The sequence below is a fragment of the Balaenoptera acutorostrata genome, chromosome 10 (assembly GCF_949987535.1).
Source record: "Balaenoptera acutorostrata chromosome 10, mBalAcu1.1, whole genome shotgun sequence".
Classification (NCBI taxonomy): Eukaryota; Metazoa; Chordata; class Mammalia; order Artiodactyla; family Balaenopteridae; genus Balaenoptera; species Balaenoptera acutorostrata.
The window spans coordinates 69,105,410-69,126,470 of NC_080073.1; the positions used below are offsets into that span (position 1 = coordinate 69,105,410).

At 40.4% G+C, this 21,061-nt stretch overlaps 1 protein-coding gene across 4 annotated transcripts in view; it reads right to left on the reverse strand.

The window, feature by feature from the left end:
• Positions 1 to 575: 575 nt before the first annotated feature.
• The window catches only part of STK38 (serine/threonine kinase 38), a 42,316-nt gene continuing 21,830 nt past the window's right edge, over positions 576 to 21,061 (reverse strand). For 2 of the 4 annotated variants that reach the window (XM_007197962.2, XM_007197963.3), the window contains exons 6-14: positions 19,100 to 19,223; positions 16,727 to 16,881; positions 12,584 to 12,686; positions 11,659 to 11,720; positions 5,585 to 5,702; positions 4,426 to 4,549; positions 4,160 to 4,255; positions 3,087 to 3,181; positions 576 to 2,595 (exon numbers count right to left, since the gene is read on the reverse strand). In XM_007197962.2, coding sequence (XP_007198024.1) covers positions 2,465 to 2,595; positions 3,087 to 3,181; positions 4,160 to 4,255; positions 4,426 to 4,549; positions 5,585 to 5,702; positions 11,659 to 11,720; positions 12,584 to 12,686; positions 16,727 to 16,881; positions 19,100 to 19,223 — 1,008 coding nt within the window. In that variant the 3' untranslated portion in view covers positions 576 to 2,464. The remainder of the gene's footprint in view (positions 2,596 to 3,086; positions 3,182 to 4,159; positions 4,256 to 4,425; positions 4,550 to 5,584; positions 5,703 to 11,658; positions 11,721 to 12,583; positions 12,687 to 16,726; positions 16,882 to 19,099; positions 19,224 to 21,061) is intronic. The other 2 variants (XR_009009507.1, XM_007197964.2) reach the window with 2 other exon arrangements.

Consider the following 21,061-nt stretch of genomic DNA (forward strand, 5'->3'; position numbering starts at 1 on the left):
ACCCTGGTTGGTCTTTGCCCCTTCCTCTTTGCCTGAGGGTCCTTTTCCTGACCCAGAGAAGGAGCTAAGAAGTGGGACCCATAAGACTCCTTAAATCTACATCCAGACACAGAGCCCTGCTCTGGTGGACACAGGGAGCTGAGAAGTCCATCCTGGGAGCTTGTGAGATTCCTGGTCAACCCCAGGCTGAGAAAAAATGGGGCTGAGCTACAAACAGTTGTATAAAGGGTCCACCGGTTGACAGAACTTTCGTCGGCAGGTCTCCCCTTGGCCTAACTGCACTTACTGCAAGAGTGTCCACTGCCCAGTAACACTGAGCCAGGTGAAAAGAGCACAGGTGCGAGGCCAACAGAAGACAGTCTTTTTACATGAACTCCAGTTCAGAAGACTTGTTCTCAGGGAACAAAAAAGCAGGTCCCGTCTTCCCCGAGATGGTAAAGCATTTTGCCTAAAGGTGGTCTTCAGTGTTTAACGGTTTGCAGACAAAAGGGTTAGAGGAAGCCATCAGCACTCTGGCTCCTTGAATTACAAGCCACATTTGCTTTAAAACACATCACAGACTTACACTATTGTTTTCACACAGTTTATTCAGACATTTAAAAGTTAAAATGTGGGTATTCCCCTCCAAAACAAATTATCCCCTGCCACTCCCCAACACACAGACTACCTACCACCCTCCTATTACCTCATTGTCCATGCTTACCACACACTCTTGCAAAACACAGAGGGGTCAAGACCCCAACTATTTGGTAATCCAAAGAAGCTACAAAGTTCCACAGAAGAATCTCACTTCCTTCTCACTAGCAAACCATGAATGAAAGAATAAGGGGAAACACATTACCTTCATCCAGAGTTAATATTTCCCTAATATTCTTTTTTCTTCCTCTAAGACATTAAAACCCAAAGCAGTTTCACTTACTACTGTAACTTTGATAGTCCATTTGTCTTTTCTGAATGGCTAAGCTAGGACATACTTTCCTTTCATAGCTGATGTTAACAACCTCAAGACTGGCAGAAAGCAGTCTCCCAGCTGTGGCTTGGCTATGACACTCTGCAACAGGCAAAGTTACCACATGGGTGCAAATGATGCTTTAAGAGTTATCAAAATTTTTAAAAGTAATAATGCATTAATATGGAGCCTCCACATTTTTCTAACGCAGCAAAAGTCCTCTAAAGGCGGTGGCAGCTGTGAAAGAAAAGGCACTTTGTGCTAAAATTCAGAGGGTCTCTCTTGAGAACACCACAGCAGAGAGGCCTGGTCAGCCCAAGCCTGCAGGTGACCCTTTAGGGTGAAGAGGACCATCCCCCAGGAAGGCATCTGCAAAGGAAAAATTTGTAATCATGATTCCAAGGCAAAATGGTTACTTAAAGTTGGGAGAGGAGAAATACTAAGAGAATACAAATACAGTTGCACCAAAGATTGAGGCGTGAACTTTGCACGGATTTGCAGGCTGGCTCTGCACTTTGTATTGGGCTCGTTCCTTCACCACTTGCAGGGAGGTTCTGGACACGGAGCAGGAGCAGCGCCTTAGCCAAGAGGGTTCTAGGCCTCCTGCTTCTGCCTGGGCGCTCCTCCTTGCTGTGTTCCCAGGAATAAACCGAGGTCCTTTTGGCAGCACTTGTGGGTATTGCTAGTCCACGGCAACATCCAAAGGGATTTTCTAACACAGCCGTGAAGAGAAAGTGAGGATTTTCCACGTGATCCGGGACTCCTTGGCAATGCCCAGTGGCTTTTTGGGCCTTCTAAGAGCAACAAAGGATCAAGCTGGTATCTTCCCATCAACACTCAGAAAAGCAGCGTGAGTATTTCAGATGGGCGGAAGGAAATAAATCAAAATGGACTGAGGGTCTTTGTCCTAGTACCATAAATAAAGTGCACCATGAATGGAGGCTATAAAAAGCTACTTGCCCAAGGCTGAGGTTTGGGAAGAAACTACCACCATCACCCACTCAGAATAGTGGATCATTTCCTTCAGCCAGAATGCTGGCTACTGAAGCTTTCTTTATTGCTTTATTTCCTTAGTACTATGGAACTTTTAGCTGTAAAGAAAAAAAAATACTTGGTGGGCTTGGTAGCAAGCATGTCACAAAATCACAGGAATTGGCTGATACTCAGTAAGTATATGTTACAATCTCAATGTTGGATGATGGCTGTTTTTCCCCCTTCATTCTGATGAACTTAGGAAAACTCAAGTTTTTTTAAAACATCAAATTGGCTCATGATGCTTCTAAAGAAGCAGGACAGCCGTTAATGGCTGATGTAGTAGAAACGGTTGTCTTTGTTCTACAGGTCATCAAATGCATTATGGAGGAGAATCCACTTACTATCACATTTCAGGAGTTTACCATGACACGTTGATAGGTTCCATAAACTTCTTGGAAGCTCTTTCAAAACAGTTATGTGAGAAGAAAACCATGATGTTGTACAAAGAACTGCTCGATTTAGGATCCCATTTCAAGGAAACTATTTTGCTGCTTTCATGTAGGAAGGTATTGCCCCCCGCGCAGTCAGACCCTCAAAGCGCTTGTATGTGTAATTGATGAAGACCCAGTCTTTGTTCTTGTAGTCAGTGTCAGGGTGATTACTTGTTGCCACTGGGAAAGAAACAGATGTGAGAGTTGATTCACTGCCTTACCCTGATGGACTACTCAGTACTGAAGACATGACATTCTGAAGAACATACCACAGCTTCTATCTGGGAAAAGTTATTTTTCACTCTGCGAATTTTCTACATTTGCCTGCCTATGTTCTTTGAACCTCATGTTTTTCACAATATTTTAAAAGTTTTATTTTCTCATTTCTGTCATTTCAGATTACCTAACCTTTAATTTAATAAATAACAAGAAAACAAATCTTTGTGGTTCACCCACCCAGCTGAGCAGGCTAAATATGGGCGTTTGTATTCACTACTTTCCATTCAACAAGGTCTCACTGCTGCCCTGCATTAACACTGGAAAAACACTTACAAAGAGCCTGAAGACCTGAAGTTCCTCTCCATGTTCTCTACCCTGATTTGTAAACATCACCCCAAAATTTGGGGGAAATAATGCACTTATAAGGCAGCCTGAGGTGGTGGTAGTATTACCTGTTGGCTTAAGAATATCGGATTCTGGAAACTCATCGAAGTTTGAGGTATCATCAATGCTTTTGATTTCAATAGATATTGCAGCAGGCCTCTCTCTGCCAAGAACATACATGCCAAAAATTACTACGATTAGTAATCATATGGATCACAAGTAATCAAGTCTTTCTCCAAAAAAGACCCCTGGTCTGACAAGGGAAGACTGTCCACTGGCAGGCAGCATTAATTTCCTTTGAAAAGCTTATGACCACTGACCAACCACACCAGCTGACTACAACCAAACAAAACTATGGTGAAAAAAATGTAACAATTATTCATAGCTAGGAAGAAAGACAAGAAAAATAAGGAGAAATTAAAATCCAAAGTTAGCACAGTCTCCCTGACAGCCTGCCCTGTCTGCTGAAAAGGGAAACCGAACCTCTAAATGGTCCCTCGTGTAGGGCTCTGCCCCTCTTCTACCAGAAGTGCCAACGAGTAGAGTGGCTAAACGGCAAAGGTAGAAATCACAAGCATGCGAATTAGGACACTATTATGAAATGGATGACAACTTCATCTTCTGCTCAACCAATGAATGCTGAGTACGGAGGTCTGTGCAGCGCTGGCAGCTCTCTGCGAGCCCTGTCCGCCAACAGTTTCACGCTTCCCCTCCACTCCCCCTCTGCGCCCTTCCCCACTCCATCCTTCTTCCACTCCTCTCTTCCTTCTCTGTCTCCCAGTGATAGCCTCCACCCTAGGGGCAGGGACAGTCCTGCTGGTGGCTCCTAACACTAGAGAAGTTGGTGTGTTCTTGGTAAAAGCAAGTGCAACACAATGCTTAGGTAGTCCTTTCACCGTGGAATCCAAAGTTCACTTCACCTTGGAAACGACTGCTGGCTTCAACGTGTCCCGTGGCACACGGGTGACAGGAAGCCCCAACTCCCAATCCTCGCCATGAATGGAAATCAGGAAAAGACCCTGAATTTCTAAGAAGCTCTCTTCCGAACATACTTGGCTTGCCAGTAGTGGTGCTTCTAAATTAGTATTAAGCAAACTACAGACTTTCTGAAATTATCCTGAAACTTTTTATATGGATATACCTGATATGTTCCCAGTCAACACCTTCAAAAAAAGAATTACTTTTGATTTCCTCAACTCCAGGGGCTCCAATTCTATGTTCCCATTCACAGCAGAATCTGGAAAAGACAGAGGCCTTTCAGCATACCTCAAGTAGTCTCTTCAGAAAAAGAAAAGGAGAAATGGGAGGAAGGGGGGACCGACCCAGGAAATGATGAAAATTTTAAAAAAACAGATTCACTCATGTCAAAAAGCCTGGCTGGGGGACAGGGGAAATGTTCTCTGATACCTCAAAATTAGATCCTTGGCTCTCTCAGAAATAGGAACTTCTGGAGGAAAAGTCAAAGTTTCTTTCCAGTTCATCACCTTCTTATATGTCTCTTGAGGGGTCTCAGAACAGAAAGGTGGGTAGCCTGTAATAAAAAGGGAACTTCGGAGCTTTTACATCCCAGAACTTTGAATCTGAGATTATTCCCCTTAATCTGATTCTAATATATCTTTAATGATCCTATATGTCCTTCCCTACATGACATGGACAGGATTTCCACTCACCCCAGAAAACATCTAAACCAATTGTTCATTTTCCCCCAAACTCCTAAACCCAAAGTGAAGTTGTGCTTCTGGTACCACTAGGGAGCCAGCTACTAGCTGGAGCTGGAAAAAGGAAAGAGGACAGAAGCAGAGTTGCAGAGGCGGGGCTCACTGTGCCCAAAGAGGAAAACGAAAGGATGAAACAACATCATTAAGAAACGACTCCATTCTAGGAATATCCTTATTTGGGAAAAGTGACCACCATGCCTCTCTTTGAGAACTACAGGTGAGAAGGATAGTCACCGTAATACTCCACCTGCCCTCTACACAGACCACATCCGCCTCCACAGGCATGCGTCCAGTGTTCCCAAAGACAACACAGCCAGACGACGCCACACCAGTCATTCACACAGACTCACTCAGGGCCACCACAGACAGATGGGCTCTCCTAGTGCTCAGGCATATGGCCAGCCCCACAGATGTGTCCCCTAAATACACAGATATACCAAGCAACAGGGAGAGAGGTCTGAGGGGTCCATGCTCTGAAGGCTTTGAGAGAGAAGGGGGGACAGCAACTAAGAAGTAAAGAGTGCTCGAGACACGGCCCAGTGAAGGCTCTCTGTATACAATGGGTGTTTAATAAATGCCAGTGAATGAAAGAGTTGCTAGATGGAGAGGATGGAAAAGTCGAAGAAAACCATGATAAATGATCAACAAAGCCACCAGAGGGTGCCAGGGAGCCAGAATATAGTGGGATACACTTGATGGCCCAGCGTTTTCTACCTAGGAAACTTCACTTTGAAAGATGAGGGGGGAAAAGTGCTCACTTAGATGACCCCCACCTGAAACAGTCTATTATCAACATAGGACTCTTTCCTGACTGCACAGAAAAAGTCCTCTGAAAGCACGCAACTTACCGATGAGCATTTCATACATGATCACCCCCAGCGACCACCAATCACAGAGCTTGTTGTACCCGGTCTGCATGAACACCTCAGGAGCAATGTAGTCAGGAGTGCCTACTGTGGAGAAGGCCTGAAACACGTACACACATCAGGAAGCCCAGCAGGAAGGTGGGTGCCCAGAGTTCTGTTCTAGAGACCAAAGGCTACAAGTATCACCTAGAGCTACCCACAAACTAAATAAGCAGGATGGCCCAGCAGCTTAATGGCAAGCCTGGCTTGCCAGAGAACTTCCAGAACGAAAATAAAGCTTCGTCAGTGAGGTGAGAGACCATTCACTAGGTCAAAGGTATCTGTCGTAGCAACTAGTACCATAACTGAGCACCCAGTAAGTGCCAGGCCCTGTACTCCTTTTATGCTTATGAGCCTATGACAAAACTCAGCAAAGAGGACCTTATTAGCCCAACTTCGCAGATAAAACTCTGATGCCCAAAACGGCTTTGCCCAAGGCCTCAGAACTAGTTAACTGGCAAAGCCCGGTTTGGAAATTAAATATCTTGCTCAAAACCATCCCTCTTTCCACCTCTTTAATTTGGAAAATCATAAAGGGAAACTTCATTATCAAAAGCTAAAGTTATAACCTAGTGGTCAAAGGTTTATAAATGTCTACTTATCAAACTGAAACATTTATGTAAATAGTTCTTAGAAGAGTATTTTCTAAATTCAAGTAATCTACTCTCATATACCAGGACTGCAATACTAGAGGAAGTACAGTCAAAAAGCCTTCCTGTGCTCAGCATTTGAGGGCTTACCACATGGAAGGCTCTAATCTAAGTGCTTTCCATATTATATAACTTCTAAAGTTAAAAGCTACAGCTGTGTGGACTTTTAAAAATACTTATTATGAAATACTGCAAACATACAGGAAAAAAAGCACAGACAATACAACATCCATGTATACATTACCCATATTAAAGAGGTTAATAATCTGTGATATTTGTCTCAGATCATTCCTTTTTAAAAGAAACAAAACTACAGAAATGATTAAAGCCAGAATCCTTCTCTCCCCACTGAAGTCATAACTACCCTGAAATCATAACTACCCCTCTGCTATGCTTGTATGGATATTTGTATAAATGGCATATAAGTTCTTGTATATTTCAACTTTTAATAAAGGGTTTCATACTGTACTGCATTATTCTACAGTGCTAAAACTTGCTTTTTTCCTCCATATTATGATTTTGAGATTTTTTCATGTAGCTCTAGTTCACTAATTTCACTGCTGTACACTATTCCATTATACAAATGTCACAGTGTTTTTTATACATTCTTCTCTAAATAAACACTTACATTGCTTCCAATGTTTCACTATAACAAGTAACACCTGAATAAACATTCTTGTAGCACGTCCTGGGCACTGGGTAGTATTGCTGGGTCTTGCATCATGAGCATCTTCAACTTAATCAGACATCATCCAGTTGTCCTCCAAGGTGGTTACATCTATTTAAACATGCCCAGTGGGATGAGCTCCTAGTGCTCCACTTTCACCAACACTTGTCTTTGTCAGACTCTTAAATTTTTACCAATCTGATGAACATGAAATAGGATCTTGCTGTTTTAATTTGCATTTCCCTTATTTCTAGTAAGGTTGAGTGCATATTCATATGTTAATTAGCCATTCAGTTCTTTTTTCTGTGAATTACTGTTCAGATCCTTTGACCATTAGTTTTTTTTCAGTTGCATCATCTTTTTTCTTACTGATTCCTTGGAATTCTTTCTTTTTTTAGCTTTTCTTTTTGGCCTCACGGCTTGTGGGATCTTAGTTCCCCGACCAGGGATTGAACTCTGGCCCTGGCAGTGAAAGCGTGGAGTCCTAACCACTGGACCACCAGGGAAGTCCCTCGTAGTAATTCTTTATGAATCCAAGGCATTAATCCTGATTCAGAACATTAATCCTTTATAGTTTTATATATTGAAAATATCTTCTCCCAGACTGAGGCTTATCATTTTTCTTATGATTTTTTTATTTGTTACATACCAAAAAATGTAAAATTACCAAATTATGAAGCATAATAAAATGAATACCCATGAGTCCAAATGAAGAACCAAAATATGTATCACTGATATTATTCAAGCTAACAGTGTACCCACCAGCCCATCCTCCTGCTTCTCCTAACCCCCATGCTCAATTTTATGTTTATCATTCCTCTGCTTTTATTTTTTTATTTTTATTTTTTGGCCACACCACGCGGCATGCAGGATCTTAGTTCCCCGACCAGGGAATTGAACCCATGCCCCCTGCAGTGGAAGTGTGGAATCCTAACCACTGGACCGACAGGGAATTCCATTCCTCTGCTTTTAAAAAGTAAGTTTGCCACATGTGTCTCTCAAACTGAGATCTTAGTTTTGTTTTTGAGCTTTGTAAAAATATTCTACATGCAGTCTTCTGCTACCTGATTTTTCCTCTCAGTATTTTGTTTCTAAAATTGATCCATGACGTCACATGTAGCTGTAGTTCAATTATTTTCACTGCTAAACAATATTCCATTCCAGAATGTAACCATTTTCCTGTCGATGGACACTGGGTTATTTCCAGTTTTTTGCTATTATGAAAATGCAATAAACATTCTTATACATGCCTCCTGGTTCAGAGGTACAAGAGTTTCTCCATGGCATCTGACTAGGGGTAGAACTGCTGGGTTGTAGGGTATGCACGTGAACTATAAGATAATTCCAAAGTAGCTGGACCATGTGGCTTGTCTTTTCATTTGCTTACATCTTTCAATATATGAAGGTTTTTTTTTCTTTAAAGTAGTAAAATACACCAAGTATTCCTTTACAATTTGTACTTCTTGTATGTTATTTAAGAAACCCTTCCTTTCTCTGAGGTCATAAATATATTGCCCAGTATTTTCTTCTAAAATTTTTTAAGTTTTATTTTCCATCTACAGTCTATTTTTGTGTATACGGTAAGGCAGGAACTCATTTTTTCCATATGGAAAATTGTACACTGTTTTCTTTTAAATACACATATTAAATAACATAAATGCCAACTGTGTGTTTTTTTAAAGCTTTAGAGTCTGAAACATGGATTGGGCCTTCCCCAGGAAGCAGAAATATTTTAATTCTAATTATAAAAGTTGAGAAACTACAGAAACCCTTCAATTTAGACTAAATATATTCCAGCACAGCTGAATGTTAAGTAAATCTTATTTGTCCAAAGATTTCTATTATAAAACCAGAGACCTACTGCCACAAAAAAAGAATTTCTTCAAGATACTAAGGTGTAAAAAAAAAAAATCCTGGGAGTTATAGAATGTAGGCAACAGCAGGTTCAAAACTGTGATATAAGGTAATGTTCTCACCTGGGAACTAGAGTCCCACCTTGGGAGCCCACTCTCACTTTAGCACATGGTAAGTACAAGTGATCCAGGTACTGCCCCCTTCCCAAACCTTTGTCTATTTTCCACACTGGGGTGTCCTCCAACTTGAAGCTCTTAATACCTCAAATCTATACCCTTCTTTTTCCTTTTGTTGTCTGGGTGTTCACAGTGTCAGCTAGAGCTGCGCTCTAAAAGAGTTTTTGTTCATTGTTAATAGTCATTTCAAACATATGATATGTTCCAACTTATGATTTCATTTAAGATTTTAGGAGATATAAAGCAATTTAATTTCCTACTTAATGACTTCTGAAAATTCTACACTCAAAAAAAATGAATTGACAAAGATTGGATGCCTAGATGTACCTCATCTTTTACCTCTGTGGTTTAATACCTTAAAGTTAGCTCATACCTATTGCCTAATCAGTTACTAGGGCCTAAGAGTTACCCAGGACCATGCTGGTACTACAAATATTAGAATAGGATTTAATCAGCCAAAGATGAAGCTAAAGCCTCTGCTTTTTTTCAGTGATTCTCAATGGACTGAAAAGTAGCAGGCAGGGTGAACAATTACATATGTTAGGCTTAACCTAGAGCAATAAATTTATATTAAGCATTAACTAATATTAACCTTCCACTTGGTACTAGCTGAATGGGATCACTTACAACAGGTCAAAAGCACAGGGCTAACTGACCTTTTGAAGACTGAAAGTTAGCTTTATTTTCTTCAAGTTATCAAAGGAGGTCATATGAGGATGACCACTTCTACTATAGATAGAGTAAAAAGGCAAGAACCTTAACCACAGCATGAGAACCTAAGTTTATTCAGATTAAAAAACATTAACTATTAAAGAACACTTAACTCCAAATATGGAACTTGGGAAATTTCCTTCCTTATAGACCTATAAGGGGTTCCTAGTAAGTCTGACATGACCCTTTGGAATATGTCAAAGGGCATAAAGCTTCTCAGAGTACAAGAATAATTTAAGGTATTTAAGCTTAATTACCCCCAAAATTAAAGTGGCCAAAGGTTAAATCTTAAGTTTGCTTTAAAAAAAATTTTTTTTAATCACAGAAGATTCCTTACCTTTTGTTACCCTCCAAAACATAGATAATTATCAGTCTCCCAATAATGGAGAAGCTACTGTTTAAGAAATAATCTCTTAGATAGAGGGTCTCAACTTTCACTGCACAGTAGAATCACGCAGAGCCCTTTTAAAAATCAGATACCGAGACTATATACCCCAAACCAACTGCATCAGAATCTCTTGGGGTGGGACCCAGCATCAGTAAGTTCTGAAGTTCCCTAGGTGATTCTGGTATGCAGCCAAGGCTAAGATCTACTGCTCTATGAGAGACATAATAGAAGCACCTGACCAAATTTGCTCCTGACATTCCCTAATCCTTAACAAGCTATGGAAAGAAGGCTATGATGTGACTAGCTATACCAAACTTAAGTATCCCCAAGTTAATGTTAGAAAAAGATATCACAGATTAATTTCATTTTCTACATTTCCAAAAGCCCAGGTTTAACATAAAAATCATAATATTCAAAGCATGGTCTTGAGGCCCACTGATGGGCCTTAAATGAATCCAAAAAATGCAAGCCTTTCTTTTGATTCTTTCTTAATCCTAAGGCTTCCACTTTCACATATGACTAACAGGTACTTAGTAGCAACCTACTAAATGAGTTATTAAAGATACTATAGAGAACTTTAATTCACTATTTTACTAAGAAGTCTGGCCAAAACACTGTATTTGGCAAACCTGTTAAGTTACAACTGTATACAGCAACAAGCAGAAGTGCCACTATTTCTAGCTAATACACATGCATGATCATCATTTCAAGTTAATCATAGTTTTCCATCCCTGCTATTCTTGCTTTCTAATGACCAACTGCTATAGTTTAGCTTTACTATTTTCAATTTGCTATTGGGTTTCTAGCAAAGCCTAAGTATGTAGTGATACACATTTCTATTATATCTGGTCAATAATTCTCCAATAACTAGACACTGGGATATGTGCATTGCATTTTATGAACCAATGAGTCAGAATAAAATTTGCCTAGACAGCAATATTTCACTAGTGAATTTGTACTATTTAAATAAATTCCAACATGCTATTGATATCAAGGTAAATGCAATAACATTACTTATTTTTAAGCTTGTGGGGCATAATTTTATGTGTATATACTCAAATACTAGTAAAGTAAGCATTTCCCTTAAATTTCTCTCCAGTTTTTATCACCAAGTTCCTTTTTCCACCATAAAGTAGGAAAGGGTGGGGCAGATGAACTGATTTGACTCGGTGAATCAAACTTTTATAAGTTTGAGAACCACAGCCTTAAAGCTCTGAGTAGGTATTTGTACTTAGTTTCATTTTGCGAGAACTCCATCTTAAATATAACCCCTTTACCACCATAAACACAGGGAAAAGGTACAACAGGAAGGAAAGGGGTTGTCACCAATGTAAAAGGTCAGAATGAGGTCATCCACTGAAAATGTCACAACCAAAACAACCTCATATTATCTGCCCTCCTTCAAAAGATTACTTTTGGCACTACCAACATAATGACAGTGCTCTATTAAGGTAATTTAAAACAAGGAATAGGTAAGCTGCAAACATTTATCAAATGCAAATTTATGTGCATACTTTTAAACTGATTCATACTTGGTTTGTAGCATTTAAGAAGCCACAAATATTACTTACTAGCTGACGTCTGTTTCTTTTCCAGGTTTCTGCTTTCCTTTTGGAATTCATGTTCTGAAAAGCTAAAAGCAGAGAAAACAAGTTCTAATCAAAGTTCAGGAATAAAGTTTACTACTTTTTTAGGCTCTGGTTCAAGCCACATGAGACCCTCAAGTCTTGCTTTTCTGCCCATACATCAATAACTCTGGATGACACATTTCCCAGCAAATTCATAAGCCCAAATCAGAGGCTCTAAAGCATTAACTCAAAGAATCACACAATTAAGAGTTGTAAGCCACACTTCTATGTGGATCAGGTGGCCAGAGAGGACACGGACAGGCCTTAAACAAAATTACAGGGAATTTAATCAGAATCACAGGGAATGCAGTCTCATCAGAAGCAAAGGTCCCAAAGTGGACCTAAAACATTCACAACTTCTCAAAATTACTATCAAATTTCCAACAGTAGTAACTGTTACATAGTCAGAGACTTCTGAATATATAATACACTATGGATATAAGCTTCTCAAGGATGAACTGTAATTTTACTATAGAGTTTCAATGGTTTGGTAGAGTGAAAGTAACTCGTAAACTTCTTTCTGCCATGACAGGAAGAAGCACCAAGGATAAATCTAATCTGGAGTTGTTCCCAGGACTCTTTCCTCTACTACTTTTGCTTGCCTGCTCCTTATTCATCCCTTGTAACCTTCTCAGTAGAGCTCCAAAGAATGCTCTTTTGGACATCTGCCTTTAACACATTTGGTAGCCTTCATCTTGCCTCACCATACAGTACAAATCACAGGCAAACCTGGGAAGGTATTTTTACTCTCTAAAGACTCAAACTGTGAGAATCTCCTAATCCATCCTGCATATTTTGGTTACCAGGGGAACAGCTCTTCCAGGCCCAGTTAAGGGATAAAAAGGCTAACATCACTGTTAACACTTACTGAAATCACTGGGGAGGCTGTGGTTCAGATTCCTATAAAATTCTGTCCTATGTGCTTTTTTCAGTCCTGTGCAAAGGCCAAAGTCAGAAAGTTTCACGTGGCCCTATGGGGAGGAAACAAGGTAATGAATGGATGAACATTCATGGATGTGAAACAGAACATTATCTTCTCCAGCTCTGTGCAGTATCCATTGCAGCTCCACAGCCAAAGGGTGCTGCTTTTTCTTTTACTACAGGGAGAAATATATAATAGCAAACAAATTCTTTAAAGATCACCCCAAATCCTATTATACAAATAAAAGTATTTTCATTTTTGCACATTACCTTTGTTTTTGTCCAAATATAAACTTTAAAACTAGTTGAACCCTCCGTGGCATCTAACTTTTTTTTCACTTTTTTAAAATATTGAAATATAGTTGGCATACAATATTATATTAGTTTCAGGTGTATCCACAGCATCTAATTTTACTTCTTAAACTAACTCAATCAAATATTCTTTTGTGTTTCTTCAAAATCATTTTTAATGTCTACATAATATGCAAATGACTTAGTACATCGCTGTCTACCTATCCCCGATACTGGATGCTTAATCCACTCTCAAAGCACCCCTGTGCCAGAGAGGGCCTGTGTTCCCAACCCTAATCACACATGGTACAGAAGATGGTCTTAATAAACGGCTGTTAAATGATGAGTAAATAAATCTTTGTTCATATAGCTTTTTCTCCACTTGAATTATTTCATCAGAATAAATGCCAAGGAGTAAACTATTCCAAAGACAAAGGGAATAAACTTTATTGCACAGTTATTGACAAATATTGCCACACTGTATTCCAATCATAAGTCTCTGACTTTATCATTGTCTTCAAAGAAAACTCACACCTCCTGTGAGGCAGGCACCATGGCTTTAAGTGTGCTGTCTCATTCTTAAGCCACACTTCACAGACTCCAGAGTCATTAAATGACTTTGGGGTGAAATGGCAGAACCAAAGGCAGAAATCAATGCTCTCTCTCTCCAGACCAGGATTATTTAACCTCTCCAACCCCCTGATCTCATCTGGAAAATGGGAATAATGATATCTTCCTGGCAAGAATGATGAGAATTATGCATGTAAGGCTCCTAACCTGGAACCTGGCACATGCCTAGCCCTAAGGAAGAGGAAGGTGTTCTTGGGGTGGTGAGATTTTCCTTGCAGGACATTTGGTCCATGCCAAAAGGTCCTTGATACTTGGTTCTGTCCAAAACCACTTGGCATGGACAGTTTGGATTGGACCAAATTGCAAGGAACTTTTTGCATGGACCAAATGTCTTATGAACATTTTAGACAGGACCAAATGTCCACTAACCAAAATTTTAAGTAGATAAGGAGGTAAAACCAAAAACAGGGGAGGGACTCCTGATGCTCAGGGATCTATACTGCTCAAGGTCACACAATTAAAAGTGATGTGGCCAAGGTCTGAGCTCCAATGACTCATCTGTGGTCTTTCCATGATACCACCTTCCTTCAGTCCGTAACATACAAACTTCCCAGCGTACAAGGTTACAGAAGCTTTGCTTAGGGTCAGGTTTTTGGAGGGTTTTTTTATCCCATTGGGGGGGGGTGGTGTGTGTGTGTGTGTGTGTGTGTGTGTGTGCACACGCGCACGCGTGTGAGTGTGTGTGTCTGCCTGTCTGCCTGTCTGTCTGTCTGTCCTTGGTAAACTACCAAAGACAAAACACAGCTTTGGGCCTGCTAACCTAGTATCTTCCTTTAAGACTTGCAAATAACCTGTTCTGCAAGCCAAGGAAGTGTTTTATAGTTCTCATAATTACATGATTTACCTGGACACCTCCAAGAAAAAGTGTCTTTAAAAGCAGTGCCAAAAAAAAAAAAAAAAAAAAAAAAAAAAGCAGTGCCGGGGCTTCCCTGGTGGCGCAGTGGTTAAGAATCTGCCTGCCAAGGCCGGGGACATGGGTTCAAGCACTGGTCTGGGAAGATCCCACATGCTACAGAGCAACTAAGCCCGTGAGCCACAGCTACTGAGCCTGAGCTCTAGAGCCCGCGAGCCACAACTACTGAGCCCATGCACCACATCTACTGAAGCCCATGTGCCCTAGAGCCCATGCTCCACAATAAGAGAAGCCACCACAATGAGAAGCCCGTGCACCACAACAAAGAGTAGCCCCCGCTTGCCACAACTAGAGAAAGTCTGCGCACAGCAACGAAGACCCAACGCAGCCAAAAATAAATAAATAAAATAAATAAATTTATTTAAAAAAAAAAAAAGCAGTGCCTGGAGCAAATGCTATTCAAACCTAAATTTTCAGGGAACTCTGTAGCTCTTCTGAGTATACAGCAGGAACTCAAAATGTCTGCATTTTCACTTCTATAATCTATATGGCTAAACACATATATGAGCTCTCCTCTACAAGTCTGGGCTACCATATTGTAGAGAGCATGTATGCACCAAACAGGGTTCCCAAATCCTCCTAAGGTAGACTGAGTCCCCAAGCTCTTGGCCTTCAGTATGTTTGCTGACCTTGAACACAGACTACGGCCTACAACTAAGCGAGAACTAAGGCACCTGGGGTACAGAAACCAAGGCATCTGAACCCAAGACCACACGAAGTAGGGCTACTGCTTTATTAAAAATATATCTGGGACTTCCCTGGTGGCGCAGTGGTTAAGAATCCGCCTGCCAATGCAGGGGAAATGGGTTCGATCCGTTCGGTCCAGGAAGATCCCACATGTGGTGGAGCAACTAAGCCCAAGAGCCACAACTACTGAGCCCACACGCTGCAACTACTGAAGCCTGCGCACCTAGAGCCCGTGCTCCGCAACAAGAGAAGCCACCGCGATGAGAAGCCCGCGCACCGCAATGAAGAGTAGCCCCCACTCACTGCAACTAGAGAAAGCTCGCGTGCAGCAATGAAGACCCAAGGGAGCCAAAAATAAATTAATTAATTAAAAAAAAAAAAGAAAACCCTTCTATCAGGCACAGTTTAAAAAATATATATATATATATATCTGAACTTAAGGACAGAAAAATAATTTCATATACATTAACATTTTAAAAGCAGAATACCAAGCTATTTACTTTTACGATGCTAACTGTACATAAATTGACACAAACAGAAAAGGTACTGAAGCTATTTTACTAAAATAGTGGTTATCTTTGAATGATAACATTATAGGTATTTTTCTTTATAGCTCTCTGTATTGTTCAAATTTTCCACTACATATATACATTATTCTTAAAATAAAGAAAAAAACTATTAACCAGAAGAAATTATCTGACAGACCTCCTACCCTCTTGAAACAGAAAGATTAAGGTTTCCAAAGAAAGTAGACCAAAACTTCAGATTTTTCAAAGACTGTTATCAAAAGACAGTAAGAAAGAAAAATACCCTAAGAATTAAATTTACTTTCCTACTTAAAAGAAAAATTCAGTCTAGACAACAATTCTATGTACCAGAACACAACAACCTAGAATTTTAGAGCTGGAAGGGACTTCAGAGCTTCTCTGGATCAATATATTCACTTTATAGATAAGTGAGGTCCAGACAGTGGAGGAACTTGCCAAGGAGCATCCAACAATTTAGCAGCACAGGGATTCTCTTCTGATTTGCTGTGAGTTTAAGAATCAGGGAACTAACCTCATTTGCATGTCTAAAGATGACTACAAAGATGACTACAGAGACTGAGCAGGACTCTGTCTTAAGCAGAGGGCGCAGGATTTGGAACCTGAACTTTGTGGCAGATTATTGTTGCTGTTGCCTTACTTCCTGGTTCTTGGCTGGGATCCTCAACAGATGAGGTTGACCCAACAAAAGGGTTCTTGATAGGTGATGCATTAGTAGTTAATTATATGCTAAGAGAAGATGACTATCTTTGGCTTTATTACAAAATAACTTAAATCAATTTTATTCTTCATCATTTTCCAAAATGTTCTTTATCTTTACGAGGAACGTTCAGTCAAATTATGGAATTCATAAGCCTTTCAGAGAAAGTAAGTAACAGCAAACTTACCTGTAAGAAAAAGAAAAAAATGTACCGGGTAGCTCACAGCCCTCCTCCTGTGATTACCGCAAGCCACGCAGGTGTTAAAGCAGAGGCTGCTCAGACAGGTAAAGACACGCTGGTCAGGCTGCTACTCCCCACAGTACCTTGCTGTCCAGGAGAAGGTTGTCTGGCTTGATGTCTCTGTGGATGAATCCGAGTTGGTGGATGGAGTCTATGGCTAATACTGTCTCTGCTGCATAAAACTGCGTCTCCTCTTCTGTCAGTGTGTCCTTCTTCATCAGCAGGGTCATCATGTCCCCTGGAAACAAGAAGATACAAAGTACACACACACACACAAAACAACACATGAATAAATGCCAGTTTTCAATATGTCTCCCTCATCTGCCAACGTAAGGCGGTGCTAAACAGGCCTCTGCTCTGTCCCAGAGATTACCCACTACGGGCGGAAATGCCCAATATGAGCAGAAATGGTAAGCCGTTTCTAACACTTAAAAGGTAAAATTCACAGCCAGGGATTGCAAAACACTTTCACCTAAGCTAACCGATGCTGACCACTGAGCTGTGATTTCCCTTTTACTTTGGAGAGAGAAAGGAAATTTCTCTCACACTAAAATAAATAAATAAGTAGACAGATAAATAAATTTGCTTAAGATAATTTTTTGGACTGGGGGAAAAGCTACTTTACTTTTCACTTTGCACAAATATCTGCAAACTTCTCTCTACCTAGAACCAAATGGCATTTCCACATAGGCTGTACTGCCATTATCAGAGAGGCTGAAATGCCAAACAACAGAAACGTAAAAATTCTGGGAGGCTGAGAACAAGCTCTCCAATGTTTATTCACAAAACACTAGAACATAAATAAAAAGGTGGGATTTAGGTAGCAAAGTGTTAGTCAACAAAAGCTAAATATGAACTGAAAATGCTACAGACTAGGATGTGTAATAGCTGCCTCCCAAAAGTACACGGTGAACACCTCCCTAGATCAGTTGGGTTTTTTCTCCAGTGTTTTATTGTAGGTAGTTAAATATACACCAAAATGCTTTATGCAACTTTTACAACACAACATCAGTATTTTAGCAGTTAAAAGGTAACCTTAGTTTTCTGCAAAGTCAAAATTTAATTATTTCTGCTTAATACCATCAACATAAAATGGTGAAAAAAAGATTCTGATCCTAACTCAACAGTCAGACAAAAGCAAAGGAAATATGAATAAGCAGTTTAAAGCTACAAGAAACAGGAAAGATTCAGTTTAGATCGCATAGGAAGACACTTATATTAGAAAACAGGGAAAAGAGATAGAAACCTCTGATTTTAATAGAGCGCCATGCTGCTTTTTAAATTTAATTTATAACTCTGAGGGAATTTTTGTATTCTTGGAGAAAAGTGGATATTTTACCCTTGGGCAAAAATTAAGCCATTTATTAAAATGCTCCTTTTTGCCCCAAAACTTGAAAAACATGATTGCCTTATCACTCCTGGCAGCCACGCATTCAATCTGGACGCACATCAGAGACTCAGGCTGGCTCTAAGTTATCTGTGAGGCCTCAGCGCTGTGGCCCAGCTGTGTGGGCTTGCTCAGATGATCAGAGCGCTCAGGCCAGGCGGTCTATGGCTCTGCAGGCCAGCTCCACCAGGTGCAAAGGGCAGGGTCCAGGAGACAAGAGAGGCTATGGAAGATGGTGCAGGTAAGGTTTGAGGAGACACATGTCAAGGGGCTGGCTGGTTACTGAACTGGTTCTTACTCCGATTTAACGACTGGCATCTAAATGTTAAAAAGTTTCTCCTCATTCTATCAGATAGATTCTTGGCTAGCCTTCATCAGTTGTTAATAAAAAATTATTGATGACCCTAAAACTAAACTAAAGGTTGTCACAAGATCAAATATTACACCACAATTATATTAGTTTTGCTATAGAAGCAAAAAATAAAAAGTTTTCTTTCTTTCCTACCAGTGTGCTCACAGTTTGTCTGCTCCCTGGGAAACAGACTGTGTTCCCCAGAACAGATGCATGCTCTGTTCTGGGTGTACTTTCGAGCTGTCTCAGAAGATGCACATGCCGAGTTACATAAAACTTGAAATCTCAGAAATGAGAAACTGATTGTGGCTACTAATATAGGTAATGAGAAATTCACTTCTTATAAGTTATAGAAAAAAGGTTGAAGCAAAGAATGTAATAGCTTCAATTCTATCACTGGGGTAACTAATTATACATGATTCCACTGACAGGAGGGTAGGCAAAGCCCCTAGTTTATTCCTATATATTTAGAAAGAAAAAGAAAAGAAAGAAATATCCATCTGAAATCATGAGAATGAAGGAGAAGGTTACTTTTATGGCCCTAAAGCTGTAGAAAGGCACCCCAGCACAGACAGGTTACTGACCTCCTTATAGACCTAAAAAGATACAGAAAGCAACTTTGTGAGCACGATTAAAAGTAGAAAGGAGGGTTAATTGATGTGATAGAGAAACCATAAAACAAAAAGGAAAAATGACCTTTCATCGTCAAGTAATTACCTCCAGGCAGGAACTCCATGATTAGGTAGAGGTTTAGCTTATCCTGAAAACTATAGAACATTTTCACAACCCACAAACTGTCTGCCTCCACTAGAATGTCACGCTCCGCACGAATGTGGCCAACCTGGAGGTACACGCATTTGATTAATGACAAGCCTTGCTCTGCTTTATTAGACTGCATATTTGTTTAAACAATTTAAATACTGTTTTGAGTATTAAACTGTGATGATACAAAAGATCTAGTTTATGCTCAGGCAAACCTACTAACTCAAAATTGACAACATTTGACTTGAAGGTATTTGGTGATGAAAACTTGAGTGATGAAAGGCTTAAAAAATGGCAAAATCAATGGCTTGAATGCAAAGGAAAACTTTAACAGTGCTATAAATGGAACCTTTGATTCGTTAAAATTACCATCCTTTTGCATATCTTTTTGTTCTAATAATCCTTTTTGATAGAAAGAAGTCCCCAAGATGAGACTCTCTAAACACATCCTCCCTCAGGTCTTCAATGACATCTGCAAAGACAATGCCCTGGTTGACAATACCAGAATGCTCTGATGCCACAGCATTCAGTTCACTGCTGTGCACACAGGATGTGCTCGATCAGTTCTTACTGAACTTAAATATAAGAACACCTAAGAAAAGTTGTAAATTCAAATTTATGACCTTGCCGTTTTCTATTTTTACTGAAATATCTAGCTAGGAAGACCAAGTTGCCAAAGGTTTGGGAGAATTACTTCATTAATTTATTATTATCAAGTTTAGTTTATCTACTTTAAGTATATAATAGTAATCAAAACACTGCTGCACATTATCGAGTCCCACCCCCTCTCCTCTTACATAAGCGTCACAAGATGCAAAACTGGGTTGAATCAGGTCTAAATTTATTAAGACCCCGTCCAATCCTTGAATAGAGGTTTTGATCTTAACATATGTTCCAGGGCTGCACCTCCTAGAATATGTTCAGAGGTAAAGATATACCAAGTTCACAAACCGGCACTTCTATTGGCAAACTCGGCCCATGGTTTTTGTTTTGAGACAATGTGCTGTATGCTTGTTTGTTTTACTGGTATGTCTTTACCAAAGACACAGATCCCAGCCTTCTCTCCTGTCTTACACCTAACCTGCCTCATTCTTCCCTGCTAACTCCCACAGGCCTAAAAGCATTTGAGTTTTCAGTTTCTACTAAAATTGTTCTTTAGGAAATGTTTAAATAAATTCAATGTCTTAAAACAGGGGTCCCCAGTACCAGTCTGCAGCCTGTTAGGAACCGGGCTGCACAGCAGTAGGCGAGCAAGCAAAGCTTCATCTGCTGCTCCCCACCACTCCCCATGGCCTGCGTTACCACCTGAAACATCCCACCTCCCCCCGCCAGTCCGTGGAAACACTGTCTGCCATGAAACCGGTCCCTGGTGCCAAAAAGGTTGGGGACCGCTGTCTTAGAAAATTTACATTTTTACATCTCTACTTATGGTATGAGGGTGGGAAAAATGGAAGAAGATAAGGGTGATAAGGAACAGTGCTATAAAATCATGAAGAAGCCAAGTAATGCTTTGAGGAAATGCTCATACCACTTGCTAAAATGCAGCCCTGGCTATGACCCAGTCAATTACTACACGAAGACCATACACGGCAGCATTCACCCACCTCTGCTTCCCTTGTCTCCTGTTAAGGCCTCTACCTACTGCAGGGATGTACGGAAAAGAAGAGACACTACCACTGCCACTTGTCACTCGCCTTAGAGGGCAGGATAGTGACTGCAACATTCTCAGTTTGTCACAGGGAAAGCTACAGGTACTGTGACCACACCTTGCCCTTCTCTCCTGGGGCTGAGACAGCAGCTAAGAACCTCAAGATATAGGGGTGGAGTCAGGTGATTTTAGGGTAGGGGAGGGAAGAGCCAGAGGTGCAACTCACACCAGAGGTTCCCTTTCCCCAGTTCCATAAATATTGAATGGGG